Here is a 24720-nt window from a genome sequence, read left to right on the forward strand (position 1 = left end):
AAACTTTTTTTCAAAAGAAATTAAAAATAAAATAAAATTGAAAAAATTAAAAACTAAAAGAAACTTGAAGAGATGATAAAAGATGAGATAATCTCCAGAGTTCTTCAAAATTAGGTTTAAGTCAAGGAGAAACAAAGAGGAAATAAGAGAAAAGAGTAATGAAAACAGAACGAGTTAGACAGTGTTTTTGAAAACACACTCCTTAAAACTCTGTGGGATCCACAGACATTCCACAGGATGCCTCTTTGAGACCTAAAAAAGAGGAGACCAGTGGCATTCCTACCTCCATTTCGCCATGGTGGTCTTACTTCTATCTGTTTTACATATTAAGTATCTACTAAAAAGAAAGGGTCTGCTATTGGGAAAAAAAAAAAAAAAACCTAAACAAAAACTGCAAAAGGAAATGAGCCATTGAAAATTCTTAAGCAAGAAGTGATATGATCAAATTGTGCTTTAGGAATCTGGCAACTGAGAGCAGGATAGATTACAAGAGGGTGAGCCTTGGAGCAAGGATACCAATTAAAAGTCTATGACCTCAAAAAAATAAAAAATAAAAAATAAAACAGGCTATGGCCATTATTCAGGTGAATAGAATAGAAAAATCAATCTAATAGTATACCTGTAAGAATGGAAAGAAAGAGTATATAAACAATTTTGAAAGAATAATGAACAATTTGACATCTGAGCATTGTGGTACAATGGTAAGTCACATACAGATGCAGTACTGCTGTGGTCTAAATGTTTGTGTTCCCTCAGATTTTATATGTTGAAATCCTAAAGCCCAATATGATAGTAGTAAGAGGTGAAATCTTTAGGCAGTAATTAAGTTACAAGGGCAGAGCCCTCATAAAAAAGAGCCCTTATTAAAAAAAAAAGTACAAGAGAACACCTTTGCCCCTTTGCCATGTGAGGCTATAATGAGAGGGCTGTAATCTCAGAAGAGTACTCTCACCTGACCATGCTGGCACCCTGATCTCAGAATCCCAGCCTCTGGAACTGTGAGAAATAAACTTAAGTTGTTTATAGGCACCCAATCTGTGTTTTTTTGTTATAGCAACCCAGACTAAACTAGATACTATATGGAATGTATTTTGCAAGGAATTTAAAGAAATGTAAACTGATGGATTTCAAGAATGATGACTGGGACCATAAAAATGCCACAGAGAAATCCAGAAATTTGAAGATGCTGAATGTGAGAGGCCATTGGAACACTGATATAGATGATAAGCATACACAAATGCAAAATTGAATCTTGAAGAAATATCAAGGATGCATATATGGATTTGGAAGTCATCTTCATAAAAAAGGGTAGCTAAAATAATACAGACAGTGAGACTCCCAATAAAGGAGAAGATCAGGATCAAAAAGCTAAAGATCAAGACCTGGAAAATGCCTACATTTAGAGGACCGAGGAACAAGAACCCAGAAGGTCTGCCCTGAGTTTATGATCAAGTATTCATTTGATATTATTTGATGGGCTTAGGAAAATTTATTTTTTGGTTTTAGAAAATTTGATTATACTTATATGAGATCTGAAATGTACATCTATCAGACTAATCAAGCTTTTAAATTTTCTAAGATACTAAATATTCAAAATCATGTAGTATCATTTAAAAGTAGTTAATTGTTTCAGTCTGAAAATATGATAGGCTGAACCAGAATCTTCAATAATGATATATCTGTAGATGATGTACTTACACATCAAAAAGAGTCCTAAAAACCAATACTCCCACGGGCAAGGGAATAGCCAAGTTTGTTACGGTTTCCAATGAATGACATCAGCCCCATGTAGGTTTCAATCAAAATAGGTTCAGTTAACACCATCAGTCTCTTTTGTCTTTCAGATCCACTTGGATTCTTGAGGGCATTCTGGATAGCTGGAACAAGTTTAGATGTGAACCCAGACAACTGAAGAGGAAAAGAAGGCACAGAGTTAGTGAACACAGATTAAGTCCAGAAGAACCCCATTCCCAGTCAGTTCTTACAAAAGTTGACCACTCTAGAGGGCTGCAGTTATTCTTCTGAAATAGAAATCATTTCTCAGAATTGTTAACATTGCTTCCGCTAGTCTTTTAATAAATTAATCAGTTAATAAATTATGTACATAAAATCATCTGCTTGAACTTGTTTATTTTTTATTATTCATAATTTGTAAACACATTAAGAAGCTGGTTTCATAAATTTGCTGATAGTCTATTAAGAATCAAATACCTGTTGAGTGTTCCTGAAGATTTAAATACAAAGAAGATATAGTCTCTGCCATCAAAGAAATAACTGTAATAATCTAAGAAGTGAACTTATAATGATTATACAAAGTTCACAAAAATAAATAGCAAAAAGAGGCACACGATGCTAAAGCAACACAAGAGGGAGAAATCATAAATGGTTAGAAAATAGGAATGACTAAAAGATGACTCGAGATAACCCTTTAAGGGTTAATAGGGTTTCAACCAGTGAAATTGGGTTAGAGGGGGCCCAGCTGACAGCTGATGTTAATTCTAACCCAGTAGTCTTTCCACCATTTGAGATTCTTCTTGGAATATGAGCATTTTCATTTTCCTTTGGAAAACCACCCTCTTCCATTTAGCCCAACTAGTTTAAGTGGAACTGACTTTGGTACATGAATCAAGACTAACCAATCCAAGGAACCCATTCTTCTGGGTAGAGATTGGTTCAGGTATGGGTGCATGACCAAAGTAATTGTGAAATTGATAGAATATAAGCTTAGAGGTATTCATGATCATTTTTGTGATACATAGTGAGAATGTGACTGAGAGTGAAGCCAACAGAGGTGAAAGAACTAAGATATGGAGAGTGATAAATTCTTAACAAAGGTATTTGAATTACTAGATCAGTCTACACTAAACTTTTAAGTTAAATGAATGAAAAAAATTTTCCTTTCGTCAAGCCAAGTCAAATTGATAAGTCAGGGAGCATTTCAAACAGAGATATAAACAAGTAAATGAATTGAGAAAGTTCATATCTTTGTATTTCTAATAAACTCTTTTATATCAATTATCTCATTCCAATATAAGTCTATCATGTAGGTAAAGGAAGATATAATTATTTTCATGTTAGAAACAAAGGCTCATAAAGGTAAATGACTTACCACAGTCACTCCACTTTCTGTATCATAATTAAAAAAAAAAATACATTTGGAATAAGAGCCTACTTATAGCGAGATCCAAATCTGTTTCCTAGGAAACTGGATCACAAATCTAAATTAAATCTCATAGAGTATATTTGAATATCAATCCAAATTATTAAGCATACTATATAAGTTATCTTTCCCATTTCTCCATTAACTAGTCTTTGTTTTAAGGGACTAAATAAGAGTGATAGTTCAATAAAGAAGGAGAAGCCTATAGTCTTTCACCATAATCCAGTCGTCTACATAGGTTTTATCCTGGATGCTTTATTCTATACCAAATTTCCCTTGGGCAAACTACTTCTCCGTATTAGGTTTAGTTTCTTTGCTATTAAGAAAAAAACTCTAAAATTTAGAATTTAGAATGTAGCTATTATTATTAGTTGACTTAACCAATAAGAAAGAAAAAAAGAAAGAAAGAAAAAAGAAAAAGCCATGCAAATGCAACTTCTGTAATTTACTAGCTGTGTGACATTGTAAATTCCCTTCCCCTTTTTTGAGCCTCAGTTTGCTCTCTTGAAAAGAGGTCTTAAAATCTATGTGTTTTTTTTTTTAGCTAATATCAGAAAAAAAAAATTAGTGGCTGATGATAAGACAACACAGAGTTTGCTAGAGCACCTCAATATCTGTGGGTTTTTCAGAATAGCCTAAGGTATTTGTCCTTCTACTTTTCTTTAAAGTAATGTTTACCTAATTGGATAATACAAAAACACTAATTTAAAAAAGCACACTCTGCTAAGGTTAAAAGATCTAACAGACAAGTAGGGTTTTTGCTTGTTCTCCATGAGTTTCATGTATAGCAGCAAAGATAGACCGAAAGTACCTCTTATTACCAGTACCAGCATCTTCTTTAGACCTTAGAAGGGATCTAAATATTGGTGTTAGTAAATTAACCAAATATAGTCAGTCATATAGGCAGAGGATTCTGGAAGGAAGGACATCCTTCATTTCAGTGAACTCTACCAGTGCTTCAGTTAACTGGATAAGAAAAGCAGAAAAAAGAGTTTTTTCTTCAACTTCCAAAAGAGGAAAAGCAAAAACAGAATAATTTCCAGGTTTTGATAACTATATTTTAGTTATGTAAGTTGTTAGTAGGGTTTAAATAACAGGTATATGAAAAGTCTACTATATTTGCAACTTTTCTGCAAGTCTAAAATTATTTCAAAATGGAAGGGTTTTAAAACCTAAATTTAAAAATTCTAAATATTAGTTCCCCAAGATTGTTGAAGTTTTCAATTAATCAAGAAGAAAAGTTTAAAAGAAAAACAGGTACGAGAGAACATTGCCACTTTATTTTTCTTATCTCTATATTTTTAATATAAACCTCTATCAAAATTATACAAGCATTAGTAAATTTTCATTAATATTACGTATCTGTCATGAATTACACTGAGGCAATTAAATTCATTAAATAATTTTCATCCAATACGGTTAAATAATTTTTATTTTTTCTCATTTTTTAAAATTTTTCTGAAAAATTCCACTGAATAGATTCTTTCCTTTGCAACTTTTACAACAAAAATTTGATTTTTGTCCATTTTAAATTTAACAATTATGTTTTCTTCTGAGGGCATTATTTTTAATATTATTATTTTCCTGAGCGTGATTTTAGTTGTTAATTTTGTATTTAACTCTATTAAGATTAACTCTCGTCAGGCCAAATTTTACTTCTTAATGTCAAAAATATTATGCGATTTTTTAGTTTGTTTACCAGCTATATGTGTACTCAGTGCTATGTTGTTTTAGCTGCTTTAACTTTCCATGTTTATATGAATTATTACTATTGGTACTGTGGACTAACTTTCTGTGTCACTAACAGATGAAAGGCCATCTAAAATCATTCAAGAAATATTGATGAAGCAGCTACACTCTACTCCAAGTACGTTCTAAGTACTGTGAGTAGACAGGTAAGAATCCTGCTCTCATGGAACTTATATTCTTGTGGTCTGAGACAAAAAGTAAAAATAGATACAAGCGATTTTGGTAGTGAAAAAGATCTAGAAGGAAAATAAAATATGGTAAAGAGATACAGAATAATGAGACTGAGGGTTACTTTATTTATATCATATTCAGAGCAAGTGTTTCTGAGGGAGAAAAACTTGAACTGAGGCCCAAAAATAAAAAAGAGGCAGTCATTTGGAGAAGGTATTCTAGGAAGAAAGTAACAGCACTGCTAAGGCTGTGAAGTAGGAATGAGCTTAGTTTATTTAAACGCCACAGAAAAGGTCAGTAAGACTGGATTATAGTGATCAAAATGAAGAGGTCAGAGCACTGGGCATGAAGAATCTTGTGGACCATATTAAGAACTTTGGGTTGAAATGATTGTAAAGACAAGTTTAATGTCTCATTTTTAAAAAAGAATTCCAGCTGCTATTTAGAGAATTTACTGTCAGGGGAAAGAATAGAAGCAGGAAGATGAGATGAGTTTGGAGGTCACTTCAGTAGTCCAGGAAAGAGGTGGTGTCTTGGACCAGACAGCAGTGGAGAACATAAGAACTGGTTGAATTGGGAATACTTTTTCAAGGTAGAGTCACAGGACTTGCTGATATGATTGAATATAGAACAGAAGAATTGAAGATGACATCTAGATTTTTTGTCTGAGCAATTGGGTAGATGGTGATATCATTAATGAGTTGGAAAAGCCTGTGGGAGTAGGGATTGGAGGTGGTGAGGTGTAGAGAACAAGGATTCCATTTTAGATGTGTGTTGTTTTAGATGTCTTACCAGTGAGTCTCTTAGAGATTTATAATAGTCAGCTAGATACATGAGCGTGGAACATGAAGAAATATACAGATGAAAAGTCCATGTCTACAGTTAAAAATTCTATAATAATAATAATAACTATAGATCCAGAAGTCAAGAACAATATTCATAAAGTAAAGTTAATAGCCTAAACAAAATAGGCTATAAGGCAGGGGTTAGAAATCAAAAATTTCAGAAAACTTGTTGAACAAGATGCTAGGCACTAGGGGAAATCAATGCACAGGGGATCTAATAGGTAAACTGAGGGTTCAAGTGTTCCAGAGATTTGCCCAGTACCAGATAGCTAGTATGCAATTGAGCAAGTTCTTAGACCTAGGTCTCCTAATTTGAGTCCTAAAGTCTTCTTTTCTATAAAATACTGCTATTATGAACTGTAAAAATGCTAATATTTAGGAAAGGATTCATGTTTCTTGTTTTCAAAAGGGAGAGAGAAAAAAATCAGACTCAGTAATTACCAAACCCATGTTCCTTAGAACACTAGATTTCCTCATAGGGTGGGTGACCATATAATTTATCATCCAAGCCAGGATTCTTTTGAAAAGAAAGGAAGTGTTATTAATAATGTTGGGAAAACAGATTCCTGAGGGTTTGGAGCAAGGGTGTGGAAGAAAAGGAAGAAGCTAAGCAGGTAACATGCTTCAGTTCCTGAAATTACATCAATTAGAGTTGCTCTGTTTTTATCAGTTTTATATATTTGGGGTCTGAATAAGATTTTATTTTAAAAAGACTTTAACATTTTTTTTGAGAAACACTGTACTAAGCTTGCCTAGGAACCTCAAGCTCTGACTATTCAATCCACAAAGATCTATAGTGCCCACATTTCTATTCATCTTTTAAAACCAAGCTCGAATCCTCTCTCCCACAAGGCCTTCCCACAACTCTAGGCAAAAGTTATTTTTTTATTCTATTACATTTCATGTATACCTCCACTCAAATATTTTATCCAGTTTTCTAAGAATTAGAGTTACAAGTGTGGCTGGCTGTCAATACAACTAAAGGTTTCTTTGCCTTGGGACTATTGCTATTTGGGGCCAGATAATTCTTTGCTGAAAGGGAGAATGTTCTCTTAAATTTAGGATATTAAGCAGCATCCCCAGCCTCTACTTTCTAGATACTAGTAGCACTCTACCCTAGGCATGACAATTAAAATTATCTCCAGACGTTGCCAAAGGTCCTCCAGAAGCAAAATGATCCCCTGTTGTGAACTACTGAACTAAAGAAAGTATAGCATGATGTAACATGAGAATCGAGATCAAACAGATCTGCTCTTAAGTTTCAAATATGGCATTCACTAGCTGTATGACTTCGGGCACGTTATGTAACCTCTCTGAATTTTATAGCTCCTTTTCCATAAAAAAAAGCTATTAATAGCACTGAACTCACATGCTGTGAAGGTTAAACTAACTTTAATAAGTAAAGAGTTTGTATATAAGCAATATGTGTGTGTACGCACACACTCAAATATTTCAGGAAGGGTTAGGGAAGTGAAATTCAATGAGGCTAAAATTTGGAGTCCTATTGCAAAGGCCATAAAGGAAGCCTATGCTAATAATCAATAAATATTGTCAATAAATCATTGATATTATCATCATCACCATCATCATCATCATCATCATCACCAAACTATGATTTCCTAAAGGCCAAGTACAATTCACCTTAACACTTCCATTGCCAACACTCTCTGGATTGTCAACACTCTCTGGATTGTCAAAATGCCTTTTCATAGATCAATAAATATTTGTCAAATTAGATTACTGAATGCCTCCCCAGTCTTCATCATAAGCTTCAATTCATGAGAATCCTCTGTGGTCTCAGAATCTAAGTGCTGGAAAGAAAAAGTTGATACTATTGCATACTCAATAAACTTGGCATTTTGTTAGTCGGATGCAATTTATTTGTAGTCATTTCTGTGAGCCCTCTAAAAGTAGGAGGGCCAGGAAGACGGAACAAGCAGTACATTGAAAAAGAGGCAGACAAAAGGCCAAATCTCCAAGGCTCTTGAGGTTTCAAGCACCTGAACTCAATCTGTGTGACAGGAACACAGTGTCATCTGATATGAATGCCACCAGCCACATACTTTTCTCTAAAAGCTTTTATACACCCACTCCTGGCTCCTACTATTATTCCAGTCTTAAAAACAAAGGGTCAAGTTTTAACAACTCCGATTACATAGGGGCTAGGTGTTGGTTAAGGTAGGCATAGTAGTGTGTGTGTGTGTGTGTGTGTGTGTGGTGTGTGGTGTGTGTGTGTTGGGGGGTAGAGTAAGGAGTGTTGAATATTCTTCTTCACTTTACAACAATTATTTACCCACTGAGTGGCTGGGCTCCTGGTTTGCTTCAGGTGCTGTCTGCCAGGAGTTCACTGAGCAGAGTCTCAGTTTTCCTTATTACAACCATCACTTGTTTCCTGTTTACACTGAGTAGAGACCTGGTTTCATGCCTGCAGGCCCACATTCCTCAGCTAAGCAGATTTTTTAAGCCTTCGGGCTATGTATTTCAGTCTCTCTATGTGCTCTTGCTAGCACATTGCTCAGCATGTAGTATTCAATGCCATGCAGGTATTCTATGAATATTTGTTGAATTGATGTGAAGAAAAACCAAAGGGCTAAAGATATAAAGTTTTATTTGATTGCTAAAATATTGGTTCAATTCCATAATTCCCTTGAAAAGAAAGTTAAATATACCAGAAGAGAATAAAAAGGGAAGTCTGCAGATAACTTTGATTTGGCTGTAGAGTTTCCATAATACATTCACTATTACTCACCAGCTCTGAACTCAGTCACTAGGCACTCTCTGCAAGACTATCCACACACTCCAAGAACCCAGTGAGGCAATAATTAAAAGAGGGCAGATAAGGCGACAAGTTGCACATATAAAGAGGATTAAACAATTGAGGATATTTTCACCTAGTCATAATATATAATGTCATATCACATCATATCATACCAGTGTATATGAATACACACACAGAGTTCCTTCAGGTTTATATCCATTTTTCTGCACATCAGAAATTGTTTGGGTGTGAAAACAAAAAGCCATTTTATTGTAATACTTTAGTCAATTAACTTAATCACTCTAAGCATCCTCATTTTTAAAATGGAGATAGCTATCTTGATCTCACAGGGTTTTATTGGTTGAATTACATGAAAACTTTAATAAATAAATACAAAGTATAATTACAAAATATTACATGAGATTATTTTTATGTCTTGTAGTAATATAATACATAATCAATGCCAAAAAATCTATTATTTTCTATTTTCACAACTGTTTTATATGAACAATGCAAAGAATGTGCATGTACTGATTAGAAAATGTTGGTGAGGCTTGGAGATAATCAAGAATGTGTGGAAAGAGACCATTTGACTATCATATTTGCCAGAGTTAGAAGGTATAGTGAGATGGATTAAGAAAATGTATTTTAACATAGTATTGCATAATTCTGATAGTGAGTTTTTAGATCAATGAGACTAAGAGATAGTATAAATTAGAATTTGAATGCAGTTATATCCATTAATGTTTTTCACTAGGGTACCTTCCTAACTAAGCAACCCGTGGCTCAGCTTTGACACAATATTGTATGATCTGAAACCTCTGTCACCAGCTCAACTTTCTCTCTTAAGCTTCAGGTGAAAATTTCTAACTGCCTGACGACCAACTCAACCCCACGTTCTATGGACATTTCAAGCACAACATGCACTAAACTGAACGTCCAAACCTAATCTTCTTGTAGTTTTCTCCTTTGGAATTAATGAAAGGAGAAACAATGTCATATTTGACATCTTTCTCTCCTTAATCTACTATGTCTTGTCAGTTACCTTCTTTCATTGAATCTATATCCTGAATATCTCAAAATGTCTTGATCTTTTCTCCATTCCTACTGCCCCTTAATTTAAGCCCACATACTTATTATTTGAGCTATTAAAATTATGGTGGGGAATTAATAAGATTAAACTCCAGCTAAACTGAATTACTGTGTCTAAGAACACACCTTGTACCTTCATGTGCCTCCTCCCTCTCTTCATTTAATCCGGACTTCTGTTTTAGTCAATTAGTATTCATTTAAAAACCTTTGCATTTGTTTCTGCCTCCACTATTAAGCAATGCCTTCCACAAAGGGAAGAATCTTGTCTCATTTGTGTTTGTATCTTTAATAATAGGCATAATACCTGCATTTTGCAGGCGTCAGAAAATATTTGTAGAATAAGGAGATTACATGTGCATGTGCTATAAAAAAGTGAGTAAAAACTTTTAATGTATTTTTTTTAAAAAAACTATTTTATTAAATTATAAATAATTGTAAATTTTGACTGTGTGTAATTCAACTCTGCATGGTTCTCTTCCCATACCATAATAGTTTTGTTAAATTAAATTAAATTGCTTTAGGTATTTAATTTAGTTATGTATTTCCCTCATATTCTTACACTTTTCCCTGTATCTTTCATAAGGGAAATGAAAAAGCTAGTTTATATCACTCTTTTAACATCTTATCTTATGCCAAAATATTCATATAAAAGGTATTCTATATCCCCAGAATTATCTTTCTTCTTATTTATACTTCTATGTTAATATAACTGGGTCTTAATCAAAGCCAATGTTGGAAAATGTGCTAAACATAAATAATATTGTGACATAAAAACCAACAACAAAAGAAAAACTAAGACTCAAAGAACTGGATCAGCATACTCATCTCACATCCCAGATGGAGATCACTTGTTTTCCTAGAGAGCTGGGACTTGGGGTGGTCTTTGAATAAGAAATGGGTTGGCAAATGAAAGTGCCAGGCTGTTGCCAAGAAGGAAAAAAAAAAAGACATTGGAAGAATAATTTAAGAGAAAAAGCCTTAAAGGCAATGTACTCAACAGATCTACAAAGCAGTTTGATTGACACAAAAATCAACCAACCAACTAACCGACCATTCGCCATGATTGAAGTCCATGTATGTGGACACACACACACACACACACACACACACACACACACACACACACCCCTACTATTCTTACTTCCATCCATCAAGAGCTGTGTGAACATCAAATTTCCTTTTTAGCCTTGGGTAATAAGAAGACTTGGGGAAAATTTTAATGTTCTAGTCTACTAATTACATTCATGGGTATTTGGGAAATAATTATTCTATTTCCTTTTCAATAATTTAGTTGGTACCTTCTTTCTTAAATTGATTGTACTTATATATAGCAGGATAAAACAAAGCATTTATCTACAATTAATAGAAGTTGTTTTTTTAATCCTTCACTCTGATTTCTTTCAGCAAAGACACTTAAGGAATAAGTATTAGTGCACCAGGTAGGAGGAATATGAGAATTCTTGGTCCAGGAAGTGATAGATATAGTAACCAAGTTATTGCTGGTATTTACTTATTAACCTGGTATTTATTTTGACTTAGAATAAAACACAATTATTATTAATTCAAATATATATATAATTTTAATAGCTAGAACCAGATTCCCTTTAAAGCTGAATAGCTTTTGTAAGTTACATTATTAAGCTCTTCGAGTTGGAATAACAGGTGCTAAAAGAAAATAAAACAGATAAACTACTCTCTACTATTAATAAGAAAAAAATAAAACAGGATTTTAGGTAGGGGCAAGAACAGACGGACAAGAGAGGAAAGAGGACTCTGAAGCAATGCATCAGAGTATTATTATTAATAAGTTCTTTTAGAAACAGAGAGATCTGATATTCCATTTGAAGTTGGGGCATTATTATGTTGTAAACTCCCACTCTCTCTACCTGAAGCCCTCAGTGAGTCTACTCTCACAGAAATGCCTTTGTGTAAGTGTTGTTTTGTTCTTATTGGTTTTCATTTTGTTTTGTTTTGTTGACTTTGGGTGGTAAGGAGTCAGTCTAGGGGTTGATGTTGATGCTTGGATTGAGATATTGTGAAATAGAATTTCAGGAAGAGTAGCAACATTATCTATACAATGAAATAATTTAGTGTCTGCAATAGCTTGGAGCCAGAACTTCTTCTCACTGGTATGTCTCATAGGGTGCTCAGTATAGGTAACACAAGCCCCTGAGGATGTTGGCATAAATCTTAAGAGGACCACTAAAATGTCCTGAAAGCAGAATGTGACTTAAGCCAACTTCATCTCTGTGTTAGAGGCATTTATCCCAGAGCAGCAGTCTCTACTGTCCCGTTGGAACCTCGGTGGACCACGGGTTCCAACGGGACAGTAGAGACTGCTGCTCTGGGATAAATGCTGCCGTCCAGCCTTTAATCACATATATTTTATTTCAAGTACTTTTTAAAATAGGGGACTTACCAATTTAAAATATTTGTTTCACACATGAATAGGTGTGTTTAAAATAATCTAAGAAATGCAATGTATGCCATCCAACCACTGAAGACTTTAGAGGCAGATTGCCATGTTCTGAATTTATAGCAAATGAAGAGTTGTGATATTCTGAAGTGAATGCCAGCATAAAATGACAAACAGAAATGATAAGAGAAGGCAAGAATTTCAAGGCCTATAAGTGTACTCGTATGTGTATATCCGATTTTGTTGAAAATATAATGTTTGATCTTTCACTGAATGTATGGCTCAAACTGTTTTACTTAGACTACTTAGAGTATTTTAGCACCTCTTCCTGGGGAAGAGGAAAGGATAGTAAAAGGAATGTAAAATCTACTTGGGGAGATAAGATTTAAAAACATAAAAATACTATTAGTTGCTTTATAGTTAATGGAGCATTTTTATACACATTATCTCATTTAATCTTACAATAATCCAATGAGATTGGAAGACAGGGCAGTGTTCCTTATTTCCATTTAGAGATAACACTACCAAGGCCTGGAGAGAAAACCACAGAGTCATATTTGACTTCATACTTTGCACTACTCCATACCCCTCTGAATAAAATAATTAGAATTTAATTATATATAGAAAATTATATACATTCTGTGAGCAATAAACACAATCAGACTAACACAAATATTGCAATTTTTAAACAATATTACACTATAATTTCTTGCTAAGAAATTAGCAAGGAGGGAACAGCATAATATGGTTAATAAAAATATTATATATTTTTTCATGTATAAAACAGTTTTATTGTTTCCTGAAAAAGTTATATAAAACTTTTAAAGTTTTTTTACCTATATAAATCCCAGGTTGTATCTTATCACTTTTATTTAACTGTACATATTTTAGAATCACAAAACTTTACCAACAAAGCTATTCCAAGAGGGAATCCCAAAATGCATCCTACCTTGCAAATTTCGAGGAACTTCTCACTGGTGTGTCTTATAGGGTGCTCAGTGAAGGTAGCATAAGGCACCTCGGTGGACCACGGGTTCCAACGGGACAGTAGAGACTGCTGCTCTGGGCTCCCCCAGTAGATCCTAAGGCCTTCTCCTTGTCTCCTACAAGAAAGGAGTTTTCCTTTAGTCATTTCTATTAGATTAAAGCAAAAAGGCAAGGGTGGGAAAGGAATATAATATTTCAGTGAGCCTTTATATTATTGCTGAGACAATTGGTTTAACTATCACCTAGTTGAATTGTTCTAGGCTATTTAAGAGAAGAATATAAATAATTAGCTTTCAAACAAGACGAATTTAAAGTGTTGTTGAGAACTCTGTGTGGAAATGCCTCATTGGAAATGTGACTCTGATGTTCAGGACAGTGGCCAGGGCTGGATATTTGAAAACTGACTTCATGAAAACATTCTGATAGTAACAGGGAAAAGAGAAAATGAGAAGGAAGAGTCGAGGAACTGACACAGTCAAGGTGGGAGATGGTTTCAAGAAGAAAGATGACAACAGCAATGGTTTCCATAGAGTCATAAATACAAGCAAGAATTGACTAAGAAAAGGCTTGAGATTTCCCAAATAGGCAGATATACATGATCTTTAAGAAAGATGATGACCAATTCAAAATGCCCTGTGACCTCAGATTATGTGTCTCACCATTTTCTATTCTCTGCACACATTCCGCCCAGAAAAATTGCAGCAACAAATACGTCAAAGCTCATAGGGAGGCTTTCCCTGCCCTTTTTCACTAAGTTCACAGTCTTGATCCACAGAGGTGAGAGGCAGTCATTCTCTGATATAGCACAGGCCTGGTCATCTGGTAAATCCAAGTGACAAGTAAGAGAAAGTCATCTTGGGAGTGGTGGGAGGGAAGTTGTGGTAAGGAAGTGTGGCCACTTTGAATAACAAAATTGTAATTTCTATGGCCTCTTCTTTTGCATGTGCCCATCAGAATTTATAGTTTGTGGTTTTAGACATCTCTGAATATAAAGAGATGCCTGGAGGTTAAGCCAAGCTTAGGAGCTTTGCATTTGACAAGCTTAAAACTAAGTTGCCTGTAATTCTAAACAGCCCCGTGGAACATCATAGAGGTCTTATTTCTTCTAGAAATTAAATCCTGAGATGTAGATTAATTGTGGACCCTTCACAAAGCTGTCACTTCCTGTATTAAGGAAGGATTCCTTTGGGAATGCCATTGTGGTTTCTGAATGTTTATCCATGCAGAGATGTGTATAAACACCATCTCACACATAAGCATATAACACCCCTCTCCCAATTGGCTGTCCCTGAGCTACTTCTTACAAAAGGAAAGTAAGAAAAAAGCTTGGCATATTTTGCTGCCCAGTTTTCAGATTTTTGATGATTAAATTTGAAAGTTGACACTCAACTTTTTTTGAACTTAATCCTTTGTCCAGAAAGAAAAAAAAGAGAAAAGAAAAATATTGTACATACCTCTAAACTTCCCTCTCTAACCCCTCACATTCTCAGCTGCTATACTAACATTTATCAACCCCCCGCCGTACTTTCCTTCATTTTTTTTTTTTCCTGGCCTGATAATAAATTCAAAGCTCAATGAATATTCTATACATGTTGGTTAATGGAGCATTCTGGATTGAATTCATTAAACAACTTGCACAATGGAAATATTTGCTGCTTCATACATCAATTTATGTACTGAGTGCAAATTTGCTCTTATTCAAAGGGGATGAAAATCTGCCAAGATAGCTTATCTAATAAGAACAGTTATCTTATTTCACCTTGGGGAAACCCCAAATGAAGTTTAAGCATGACATTCAAGAAGGACTCTATTTCTAAATAGACAATCAATTTGGGCATGGTAATGACCTTTCTCAGAGATGTGGTATACTTTTAAATACACAAATTCAGCCACCCTTTTCTCCTGAGCTCCAGAGGTGAGGATAGATGAGAAGATACATCTACAACTAAGAAGTGTCTCCAAAGGTAAAACTGAGATGATGCTTCTCAGCAGAGCCTTTAGTACTACAGTACTATGAAAACTTATCATCTTCTTTTCTGTCAAATGTCACCAGGACAATTGTGGAGAATATGAATTATTTTATGACCAGGAATGCTTTATTAAACAGTTATTCATGCTTACCAGGAGATAAGTCATGTAAGATAATTAGAGTAAAAAATGCAATGAATGGGATGTTGGGTAGTCCTATGTTAGTCTTAGTTTTGACATTTAATGCTGTGTGACCATGGGCAAGTTCATTTCTTTTTCTGAATCTCCATTTCCCCTATGTTCTTTAGAGTGTCTCCATTTGGGATATTCCATGACCTCAGTAACTCTGTGTTAATGATGTAGACAGCTATGATCGTAATGCTACTAGCATTTATCCAGTAAAGAACATACAGGATCTATAAGAAGCCTCTGGGTTATGGCTTTTTTAATTTAAAGGCATCACATTTGCCTCCCAACCCACTCCCAAGCAGAATGCATCCTTTGCTGCAAAGGCTATACCAAGTATTGTCTCATTACTCCTAAGGAACTTTAGCACCTACCATGATATTTCGAAAACATGTAAAAGCACTAATCAGCCACCATATGGTGCAATGGTAGTTTAAGGCGTATAAGCTGTAGAATGTCAGAGTTAGAATGGCTCTTGGAAGCTATAACCCAGAGCCCTCTTTCTGAAGCTGGGAAAACTGAGACTCAGAAAGGACCAGTACATTCCCAAAGCATCACTACAGATAGGACTGAGTTGGTGAGAGCCATGATCTCCTAAAATTTCACTGAGGAGTGTTTTCACCATTCTGGCCTATTGTTACAAAATACATTCCAAGTTAAGGTCCTTCCATTACACAACACAGCCTTATTTCCAATTAGACACAGAATTAAAAGAATTGCCCTAAGGAGCCAGCCATCTTTTGTGGGCAAAAAGCCTTCTCAGGAATTCTAGCTAAAGGTCAGAAAGAAAATCTCTGACTCAAAAGGAACTGTATATTTTTATTTATACCCAATTATGGTAATAGCAATTATGTGATTGTAGGAAAATAAGGTAGTACTGGAAGTGAGGCAGTTATTTCATAGGATGAGAAGACTGGGTCTTTCTCACTTAGCTGCTATGGTCAACTTATCAAAGTTGGGGTACAGTCCCAGGAAAAGAATGCTAACATCAAATTTTTAAGCAAAGAAAGAGTTGGTAGCTTTCTTCCTGAAATCATCCTCTGAGTGTAAACCCTGGCTTTCGCCAGCTCTTTGTCTTTGGGCATTTCACACCACCTTTCTGATATTTAAGTAACAATCTCATGAGAAATAAGATAATGCATGAGAAAATGTTTTATATGCTATAAAGCACTTTTCGATTAGAAAATACTAAGTGCCTCGCATGTACTATAATGTGCTTATTGTGTGCTGTTACAGACTTTATATTTTTAAATTTTATTTAACCCTCATAGCAATTTTTAAAAAAGAAATTTGGTAAAAAATAGAAGCTTACAGGAAATAAGATAAAAAATAATTGACCAGTCTTCATCAGATCGCCAAGTCAAGAACTACTAGTGGAATAAAATAAATAGGGGGAAGAGAAACATCATTATCCATGTATTACTGGTCCACAGTCCATTGCCCAATGTTTTGAAAGGCCAAAACTGAAAATTTCAGAGTTTGGAGTAAGAAAAAATTTATTGATCAAGAAGGCACCAGCCAAGAAGATGGGAGACCTAGTGGTGCCTCAAATCCATCTTAAGAAAGTACAGAGTTCCAGTTTCTTTTATGTTCAGAGAAAAGGGAAATGTGAGAGACAAGAGGCAATTGATGACTACAGACATCTAGATGCCAGCTGGGGTCCAAGGAAGATTGTGCTTACTCTGTTGACCCTAATTGATGTGAGTTCTGTCAAGAGTTTTCTGCAAATTTTTGATAAATAATACATACTTTCTTTATCTCCTTGGAAGAGGCACTTTATGGTAAGGGGCTGTTTTTGAAAAACTCAAGCCGTAAGCAGAATTCCTCCAACGATTAACATGTCTGTATGCAAGAAGCTATTCACCTGAAGGCCATGGGAACAAAGCAGGCTTGAATAAAATGGAGTCAAAAAGGCTGAGTATTTCACTCTGTTACAATTACATCTTATTTTATTATCACTTTCTAACCTCAAGGAACTCAGCTGTATCCGACCTCCATTCCCACTTTTTACCCTTCACTTCGATAAATATCAAAACCTCACAGAAAGGTATAGCAGTAGAGGAAGAGCTCTATAATGGCAAAGAAAAACTTGATGAAAGAAGAGGGTTTATGATAGTTGGAGTTTTTAGAATCCAAGACTGTCTGAGTTGGAAGGCCCCTTAGAGGTGCGTTTCTAATTCTTTCACTTTATAGATGTATAAACTGAGGACGAGAATATTCAAAGATTAGAGTTTTTTAGTCATGTTAATTATATGTTCTACTCTGTGACTCAGACTCTGAATTCTACTCAAATACAATTGTTGGCAGGGTGGAAGCCCTAAGCAATTACTACTTTAAACCATCACAGCAGCCCAAGAGAAGATTTGCCTTTTACACCAAAAAAAAAAATCCCAAAAAAAACAAAAAAGCAAAGACATGTTGAAGAGATGAGGTTTACACAAAAGAAACTATCATATGAGTTCCAAAGGACCAATTGTGAAAAATAAACATGGTTTAACAACACAGAAAGGAGCTCCAAGATGAACAGGGGAATACTTTCTTCAATAACAAGCTTCGTAAGACAAGACATGATTTCTGTCATGAAAGACTCCCCTACTTGAAGTAATTTTTGCTGAACTAGGAAAATATGCCAGCCAGTCACCAGACTGTGTTAATTTGTTCATTCCACGCATTTTTTTACTCTGGAGAGAAACCACACATCCATCTGTGTAGCTCAATATAGCCAATTTCCTTTCCTTTGACTCCCCACTCTCTTTCCACCCTGGTCTTCACAGGTGCTGGGCTGAGGCATTAAACTATCTGTTAGAAGAACCGAATGAAGATACGGGACTCCCCAGACGGAGAATGGCAGCTTCCATTATTACCTGTGTCAGTTGCCCCCCCTTTCTACTCATCTCAAATCTCAAAGCTCCACCACAGAATTAAAAACATAGCTCAAGGCACCAAAGTGAGATTTATGAGGAAGCACAGACATTAACTCTTGCTCTAAATGCAGGGCGTGTGCTTGTAAGAACGGGTGAGCAAACAGAGGAAGGCCACAGGGGAGGCGGGCTGGAGGGCGGGCAGGGAGGGGGAGACAGCAGTTCAGAAAAACACAATATATTTTCTTAATGTCTCCTTTCAGCCTGTATTGTTAAAAAGTGGGCCTTCTAGGCCTATGAAATGTTAGTCTCTTGCTTATTTAATTTGCACAAAAGGGGGGACTGAGTTGGCACCCTGGAGGGTATTCAATGCTCCTTTGCTCATTGAATGACCTCAGACGAAATATTTTCCATGACAAGAACCCAAAAGACGCTGGCACAGAGTCAGACAATAAGATTTCAGAATGTGTTTACATTCTCTCACTGTCCCCAGGCTGTTCCAAACCCATCAGCAGGTGCTGCCTTTATCTGCTCTCTTTGCTCACCTGGCTCCCTCCCAGAAGTTTCCAGGGCCTTGGGCGCAGTGAGGTTAACTATTTACTGACATGGATAACTAAGAAATTCTATAGGTTATATTACTTGAGGGAGAGGTAAGTGATAAAGTTAAACAGATCAGCAGTGTCTATAAAGAGAGAACTCAGGGGCAGTGTGGTACACTGATGAGAACCTTGAATGATAATTAGGAGGCCTGCCTTCACGGGCTAGATCTGCCACTGGCTTGCTGGGTAATTTGAACCATATACTTCCCTTTTGGCTCCAAGGGTACATCTGTAAATCCAGATAGTCAAACTATATCATCTCTAAGGTCCCTTTCTGTTCCAATAAATTAATATCTATGCTGAAAGACCAAAATAATTAGGATCATACTGATTAAATAAAAAGCCATAGGATAATGTAATGAGTATGAGAAATTCTTAGAGGGTTGTTGACTTGATCATTCTTGTCCTAGAAGAAGAAATGATCTTAAACTGCAGAATGAAAGACCTAGGTTTAAACCAAAAGCAGAACTTAGAGAAAGTGAGGGTGAATAATTGTAAAAAAGGTTACAAAAAAAATTTAAAAGACTATGGAATCACCTAAGCCAAAACAGATTTGTATTTGCTTGACAAATTTTAGATACACTTGTCCTAGAAGTGTAAGGTAAAGAAGACTAAGATCCAAACCAAAGCCCCACCTAAGATTCTGTGACTGGCAGTGTTGGGATGTGTGTGTGCATGTGTGTGTGTGTGTGTGTGTGTGTGTGTGTGCATACATGTGTATGCAAATACTTAGAATAAAATATATACAGGCTGTTAAGGTGTCAGGTACATAATAATCACTCAATAAATCCTTGTTTAATGACAATGAATGAATTCAGACTAAGTTAGGATGCCTGTGAGATTGAATGCCCTATTATTCCGTTCTTAGAATGTCACATGTTATGATAGTAAGATCCCTGAACTGGCAGTCAATAAAACCTGGGTCTAATCCTAGCACTGATACTAACTTTCTGTGTGTCTTAGAGCTGGGCACAATATCTCTAAGATTTCATTTCCTTTTTCCGTGGTCTAAATGTTTGTGTACCCCCAAAATATATATGTTGAAATTTTAATGCTCAAGGTGATAGAATTAGGAAGTAAAGTCTTTGTGGGGTGATTAGTTTATGAGGATAGATGAAATTAGTGTCTTTTAAAAAGATCCCAGAGAGATCCCTCACCCTTTCACGGCAAGAAGGTGTCATATGTGAACCAGTGAACCAGATATCGAGCCCTTACTAGAAACTCCATCTGCTGGCAACTTCACTTTGGACTTCCCAGCCTCCAGAACTGTGAGAAATAAATTTCTGTTGTTTATAAGCTACGCAGTCTCTGGTATTTTGCTATAGCAATCCAAATGAACTAAGTTACCCTTCTTATAAAATTATATAGAGACACTGGATTAGATATTCTGTAGAAGACACTCCACCTATGGCAAATCTAATGCTTATGACCCATTGAACCCAAGGATTACTTACTATTGGGTTTTACTTAAATAATATACAACAATATTTTATTTTCCAGAACTGGTAGGAATAGATTGTTTGAATGTAAGTCATTTTAAAACTTATTTTCTGAAACAGATTATATTTAAAACTAACTAATTCTTTTATAACTTAATAAAAATCATCACGAACTCCAGATTTTAAGTCGTGGAAGGAATTTATTGGTAATCATTCATATCCTATGTTCTTGACTTCTTAATTTTACTGATACAGAGACTGAAGTTAAGAAAGTTATTTAGATTAATACTCAACACTCCCCATAATACTTTCCTTTACTCCAATGCTTTCATTCATCAAAGCCAACTGTTGTATACGAAAAGAAAGCCTTTTTACCGAAGCTCTAAAAGATTTGTGACTACTAAATTTATTAGTTATTATATCAGCTGTCTCTTCCCCCATCGTTATTCTATTCTTGCTGTTATCAAATTCTATGACAATATTCCAGCAGCTCTTCTTCTATTTTGTTTTTCTTCTAAATTTCCATTGATAGAGAAACTAGGAATCCATTACTCTGGGAATCACAGGAGAATAATTAAACAACAACAAACTTCTTTCTCATTCTCCATCCTATAAGGAAAATGTATCCATTTTATCGCAAAATTTTTGGTTTCACAAATGTCATCCAAATGGAGAGCTAATTTAATGAGGTTGATGATAAGCAACTTTTAGATTTAAAAAAAAAAAGGATATATGGTTCTTTTAGTCTTGGGCATCTAGATGTTCATATTTAGTAGGTCCATTTAGAGCTCTACACCTGTCAAAATGAAACAAACATGATTCCAGGATTAAAAATAATAATCTTGTTTCCACTGATGGGCATGACACAAATTTTATAATTCATAGAGTTATACTCGAGTAGACTATTATTGTCATATTCTGTACAAGAAGCCCATATTCTGATCTCCTCTTCAAACCTTTGAGGGTCTAACTCCCACAATATGTAACAATTGCTGCGAGTAGCAACATTATCAGCAAATCCCTGCTAGCATTCCTCCAGTGATGTCCACAGAAATTTCTCTGGATAAAATTGTAATGAAGACTCAGAGGTGGGAATAATCTTTTACTGTTGAAGGTATCAAAGGAGGCTTCATTCATTCAATACATGTTTACTAATTTTCAACCTTGTACCAAGTACCTTGCATTGAAGACAGAGGAAATTATGAAAGCAAAGACCCAGTTGAGGGTAGGGAATGGAGGAAGACATAGAAAATTCAGTGTATGTGCTGTGATTTATGTTTTTATAAGGATCTTATTTAGTTCCAGGTGGGCTACATGTGAGCTGGGAGGGTGGAGGGAAAGAAGAAAGTCACAGAACTCTGTGAGGATTGGAGTAGTACAGGAGATGAAAGATCTGGAGAAGCCTATTCCTAACATAGAAGCTAGTAAGATGCCACTGGAAAATCAATGGAAACTGTTTAATTAGTCAAGGAAATTTGTGTCTGACTGCTACACTCAAAACTACAGAAAGAAGAATAATGATGTGTAGAGGTGAGTGGGGCATATGGCTAAGCCTTATGTCTTTCTTGGTCTCCAGGAAAAAATAGGGCCGCGTCTCGACCATGTGTGGGCTTCCTACTGGTGTCATCAGGAAGCCTAGAGGCAAACAAAAAATAGGATAAAATCAAAAGTCGTGTGGTGGTGGTGATGATGGCAGGAGAAGAAAGGGGAAGGAGAAACTTTAAATGAAATATAAACTTTATCTTCAACAATTTCAAATTGTAGTTACTACTTTACTGAATTAGCAGGCTTCCTACTCTTACTGCACTTCGATTTTCTTTTCTGTCAAATAAAACTAGTGACACTGTCTTAAAAAGATATTATAAGGGTTAAGTAAAAATTTTAAAATGTAAGCACTCTATATTTGCTAGTTCGGCAATGCCTTACAGCACACAAAACAATTTTTCATCCATGATCCCATTGTTCCTCATGAAACTACTGTTTCCATAAAAATTAGAAAGGCGATGTGAAAGGCCCAAAACCACAGAGATAGTGAAAGCCAGAGTTTACACCCAGATATTTCCATCCAGTGGTAGGATTCTGATCTCATTCTCCTAGTCCAGAACCCCGAGCTCTATTCACAGATATGAATGCTAAGAAGATCTCAAGAGTGGTAAATAAAGAGGGCGTTTAGTGGTAGCAAAGTTTGTCTGTACCTAGCAGTGCTCAGAGTGGGAGTTAGGAGCAGGACTGTGTCTGCAGTGATGGAAGCAGAAGCCAGGATCGAGAGTCTATCTAGTCCAGCCCTGGTTCTTAGTCTTACAAATAGCAAAGTAAGTCTGGCAACAGGGCAGAGTCAAATCTCAAGAAAAACAACAGAAAACCCACTACTTCCTTTTCCATCCATTACCCTGGCATTAGACCAGTGTGGGAATTATATTTTTAAAAATTGAAAGAAATACACTAGAATATTAATACAATGGTAATATTTTTCTTGCTTTAAAAATTCTTACTTTCTTTTATAAGGATGTATTATTTTTACATAGAAATGATAAACTGCATATTTAAGATGATATAATTCACAGTAATCAGAGCAAGGACTAATTTGTACCAAGTAGTGTGCTATGACCTCTGCATTTGTTATCACTTGTCTCTGTCATAAACTCACAAAGTAAGTTTATAATTTCTATTTTATAGATGAGGAAACCAAGGTCCAAAATCATCAAATACCAAGAGGTGAAGCTGAAATTAGAATTTCAGTCTCTCTGGTTCCACAACCCCTCCTAATCCCATGGTACCCTATGGATGTACTAGACAAGGAAGAATAAAAGCATTTATACCAACCAATCATTTATTCCCCAGTAAGCCTATTTAAAAACAGTTATTCTAGAGCTCACATTTTTATCTGTAGTCTCTCTTTACCTGAACTAACCTATCCTCTGCATTTCTCCACAGTGCTGATCCAACCAGCTCAAAAACCTGAAGGGGCTTCCAGTTGCTTATCAAATTGAGAAATTCTCATGCTCGCTTTGGCAGCACATATACTAAAATTGTAATGATACAGAGAAGATTAGCATGGTCCCTGCACAAGGATGACACGCAAATTTGTTCCATATTTTTGCAATTGGGAGGATCATTTTATGAACTATATAGATGTCTAACCAATGTACTGTATACTTGAAACAAATTTAAATAAATAAATTTTTTAAAAAATTCAGAAACTTTCTCAGTCTCACATTCCAGATCTTTCATAGTACACTTAGAGCATTCATTTCCAATACTCAAAATCATAACTCCTCAGGGCTCCAAACAATTTAGCTTGCTGAGCCTGTCTGACATTTGTGATAATGTCAACAATGTAAAATAATTCTGCATACTTGTCTTATACCATCCAATGAACTGTGAGCTCTCGAGAACAGGCTCCACATCTAAATCAGATTCATTGCCCCACAATATCTATCTTGTAAGACATGGTTGGTTTTCCCAGGGTCTTTCTTGTGAAAAATACAAATCAAATCATAGCAAAAATACTCATTCCTCAGAAAAGACTTATCTGGTTACTACTTTTGTCTTTCATTAGACAACATTTCTAAATTGCATTGTTTAAAATTGAGCTCTTAAAGTGTTTTCTGTTTGTTTAAGTGGGATGGGAGAATCCTTCATCAATTTTGAGGTGTACAGAAAACGAGATTTTTAGAGAAACATTCAAGACAGAGTGGTTGTACCTTTGCATGCAGGTAGTCAGTTAGTTTATGGTTCTTCTCTGAAAGCATTGTGCTGTAGATGCAGGTCTGCCAGGACTGTATTAGGGCCCTTCTGTGCTAAGAGGCTGCCATGTGTAAAAAGGAGAGGGCAGCTCTTGTAAAGTTACCAAGGAAAATGGCACACTATAAAGGAAATAATTTTGAAGCAACTCCCTCTATTATAAATTGGGATATTTGGCAAACCTCTTGGCCTCAGGTTTGTGTAAATTTTCATCTCTTCTCTTAAAAGGAAGTTACTTTTGAACTTCTTAAATAACCAAGTTTCAACAGGCACAGAATAGCTAAGTTAAAAAAAAAATAGCTTCTTCTGAGAAGAACATTTTTTCTGAATCTCATCTCTTTCCATTTTCTCTCAAGGGAGACTGAGAGTTGAAAGGCTGGAATACATACATGGGCAATTAGAGAGACCATTTACCACAAACTTTTGGCCCAACTTTCCACAGCTCTTTGGTAAACAGCCAAGGTTGCCCAGGAAGGAAAAGGGCACAGCAGGAACCCAGATATTTTCTCTTAACACTTCTCCTTGGATCATGCTCAAAAAGCTGAGACCATTTTCCTTTCTCCACCTTGGAAAAATTCAAATTGAAAAAATTTTTAAGAGATTAAAATGTGATACACATTTATTTTTCCTTTCATATTTATGAAAACATTTCCTGAGGAAGTTTATTTATGTTATTTCATACAATACCTTATGTGGACAAAGCAAAAATGTCCATCTCTAATTTCTGCACATAGAAGTAGTTCCC

At 35.5% G+C, this 24720-nt stretch overlaps 1 protein-coding gene and 1 pseudogene across 2 annotated transcripts in view; one reads left to right on the top strand and one right to left on the bottom strand.

Annotated features, from left to right (window-relative positions):
* Positions 1-1099: 1099 nt before the first annotated feature.
* Positions 1100-24720, bottom strand: part of TPRG1 (tumor protein p63 regulated 1) — a 174286-nt gene continuing 150665 nt past the window's right edge. Inside the window, exons 5-6 of one of the 2 annotated variants that reach the window (XM_011381636.2) lie at positions 13141-13294; positions 1100-1908 (exon numbers count right to left, since the gene is read on the bottom strand). In XM_011381636.2, coding sequence (XP_011379938.1) covers positions 1714-1908; positions 13141-13294 — 349 coding nt within the window. In that variant the 3' untranslated portion in view covers positions 1100-1713. The remainder of the gene's footprint in view (positions 1909-13140; positions 13295-24720) is intronic. The other variant, XM_011381627.2, reaches the window with a different exon arrangement.
* LOC111734369 lies at positions 23231-23330 on the top strand (annotated as a pseudogene).

The sequence above is a fragment of the Pteropus vampyrus genome, unplaced genomic scaffold (assembly GCF_000151845.1).
Source record: "Pteropus vampyrus isolate Shadow unplaced genomic scaffold, Pvam_2.0 Scaffold14, whole genome shotgun sequence".
Lineage (NCBI taxonomy): Eukaryota > Metazoa > Chordata > Mammalia > Chiroptera > Pteropodidae > Pteropus > Pteropus vampyrus.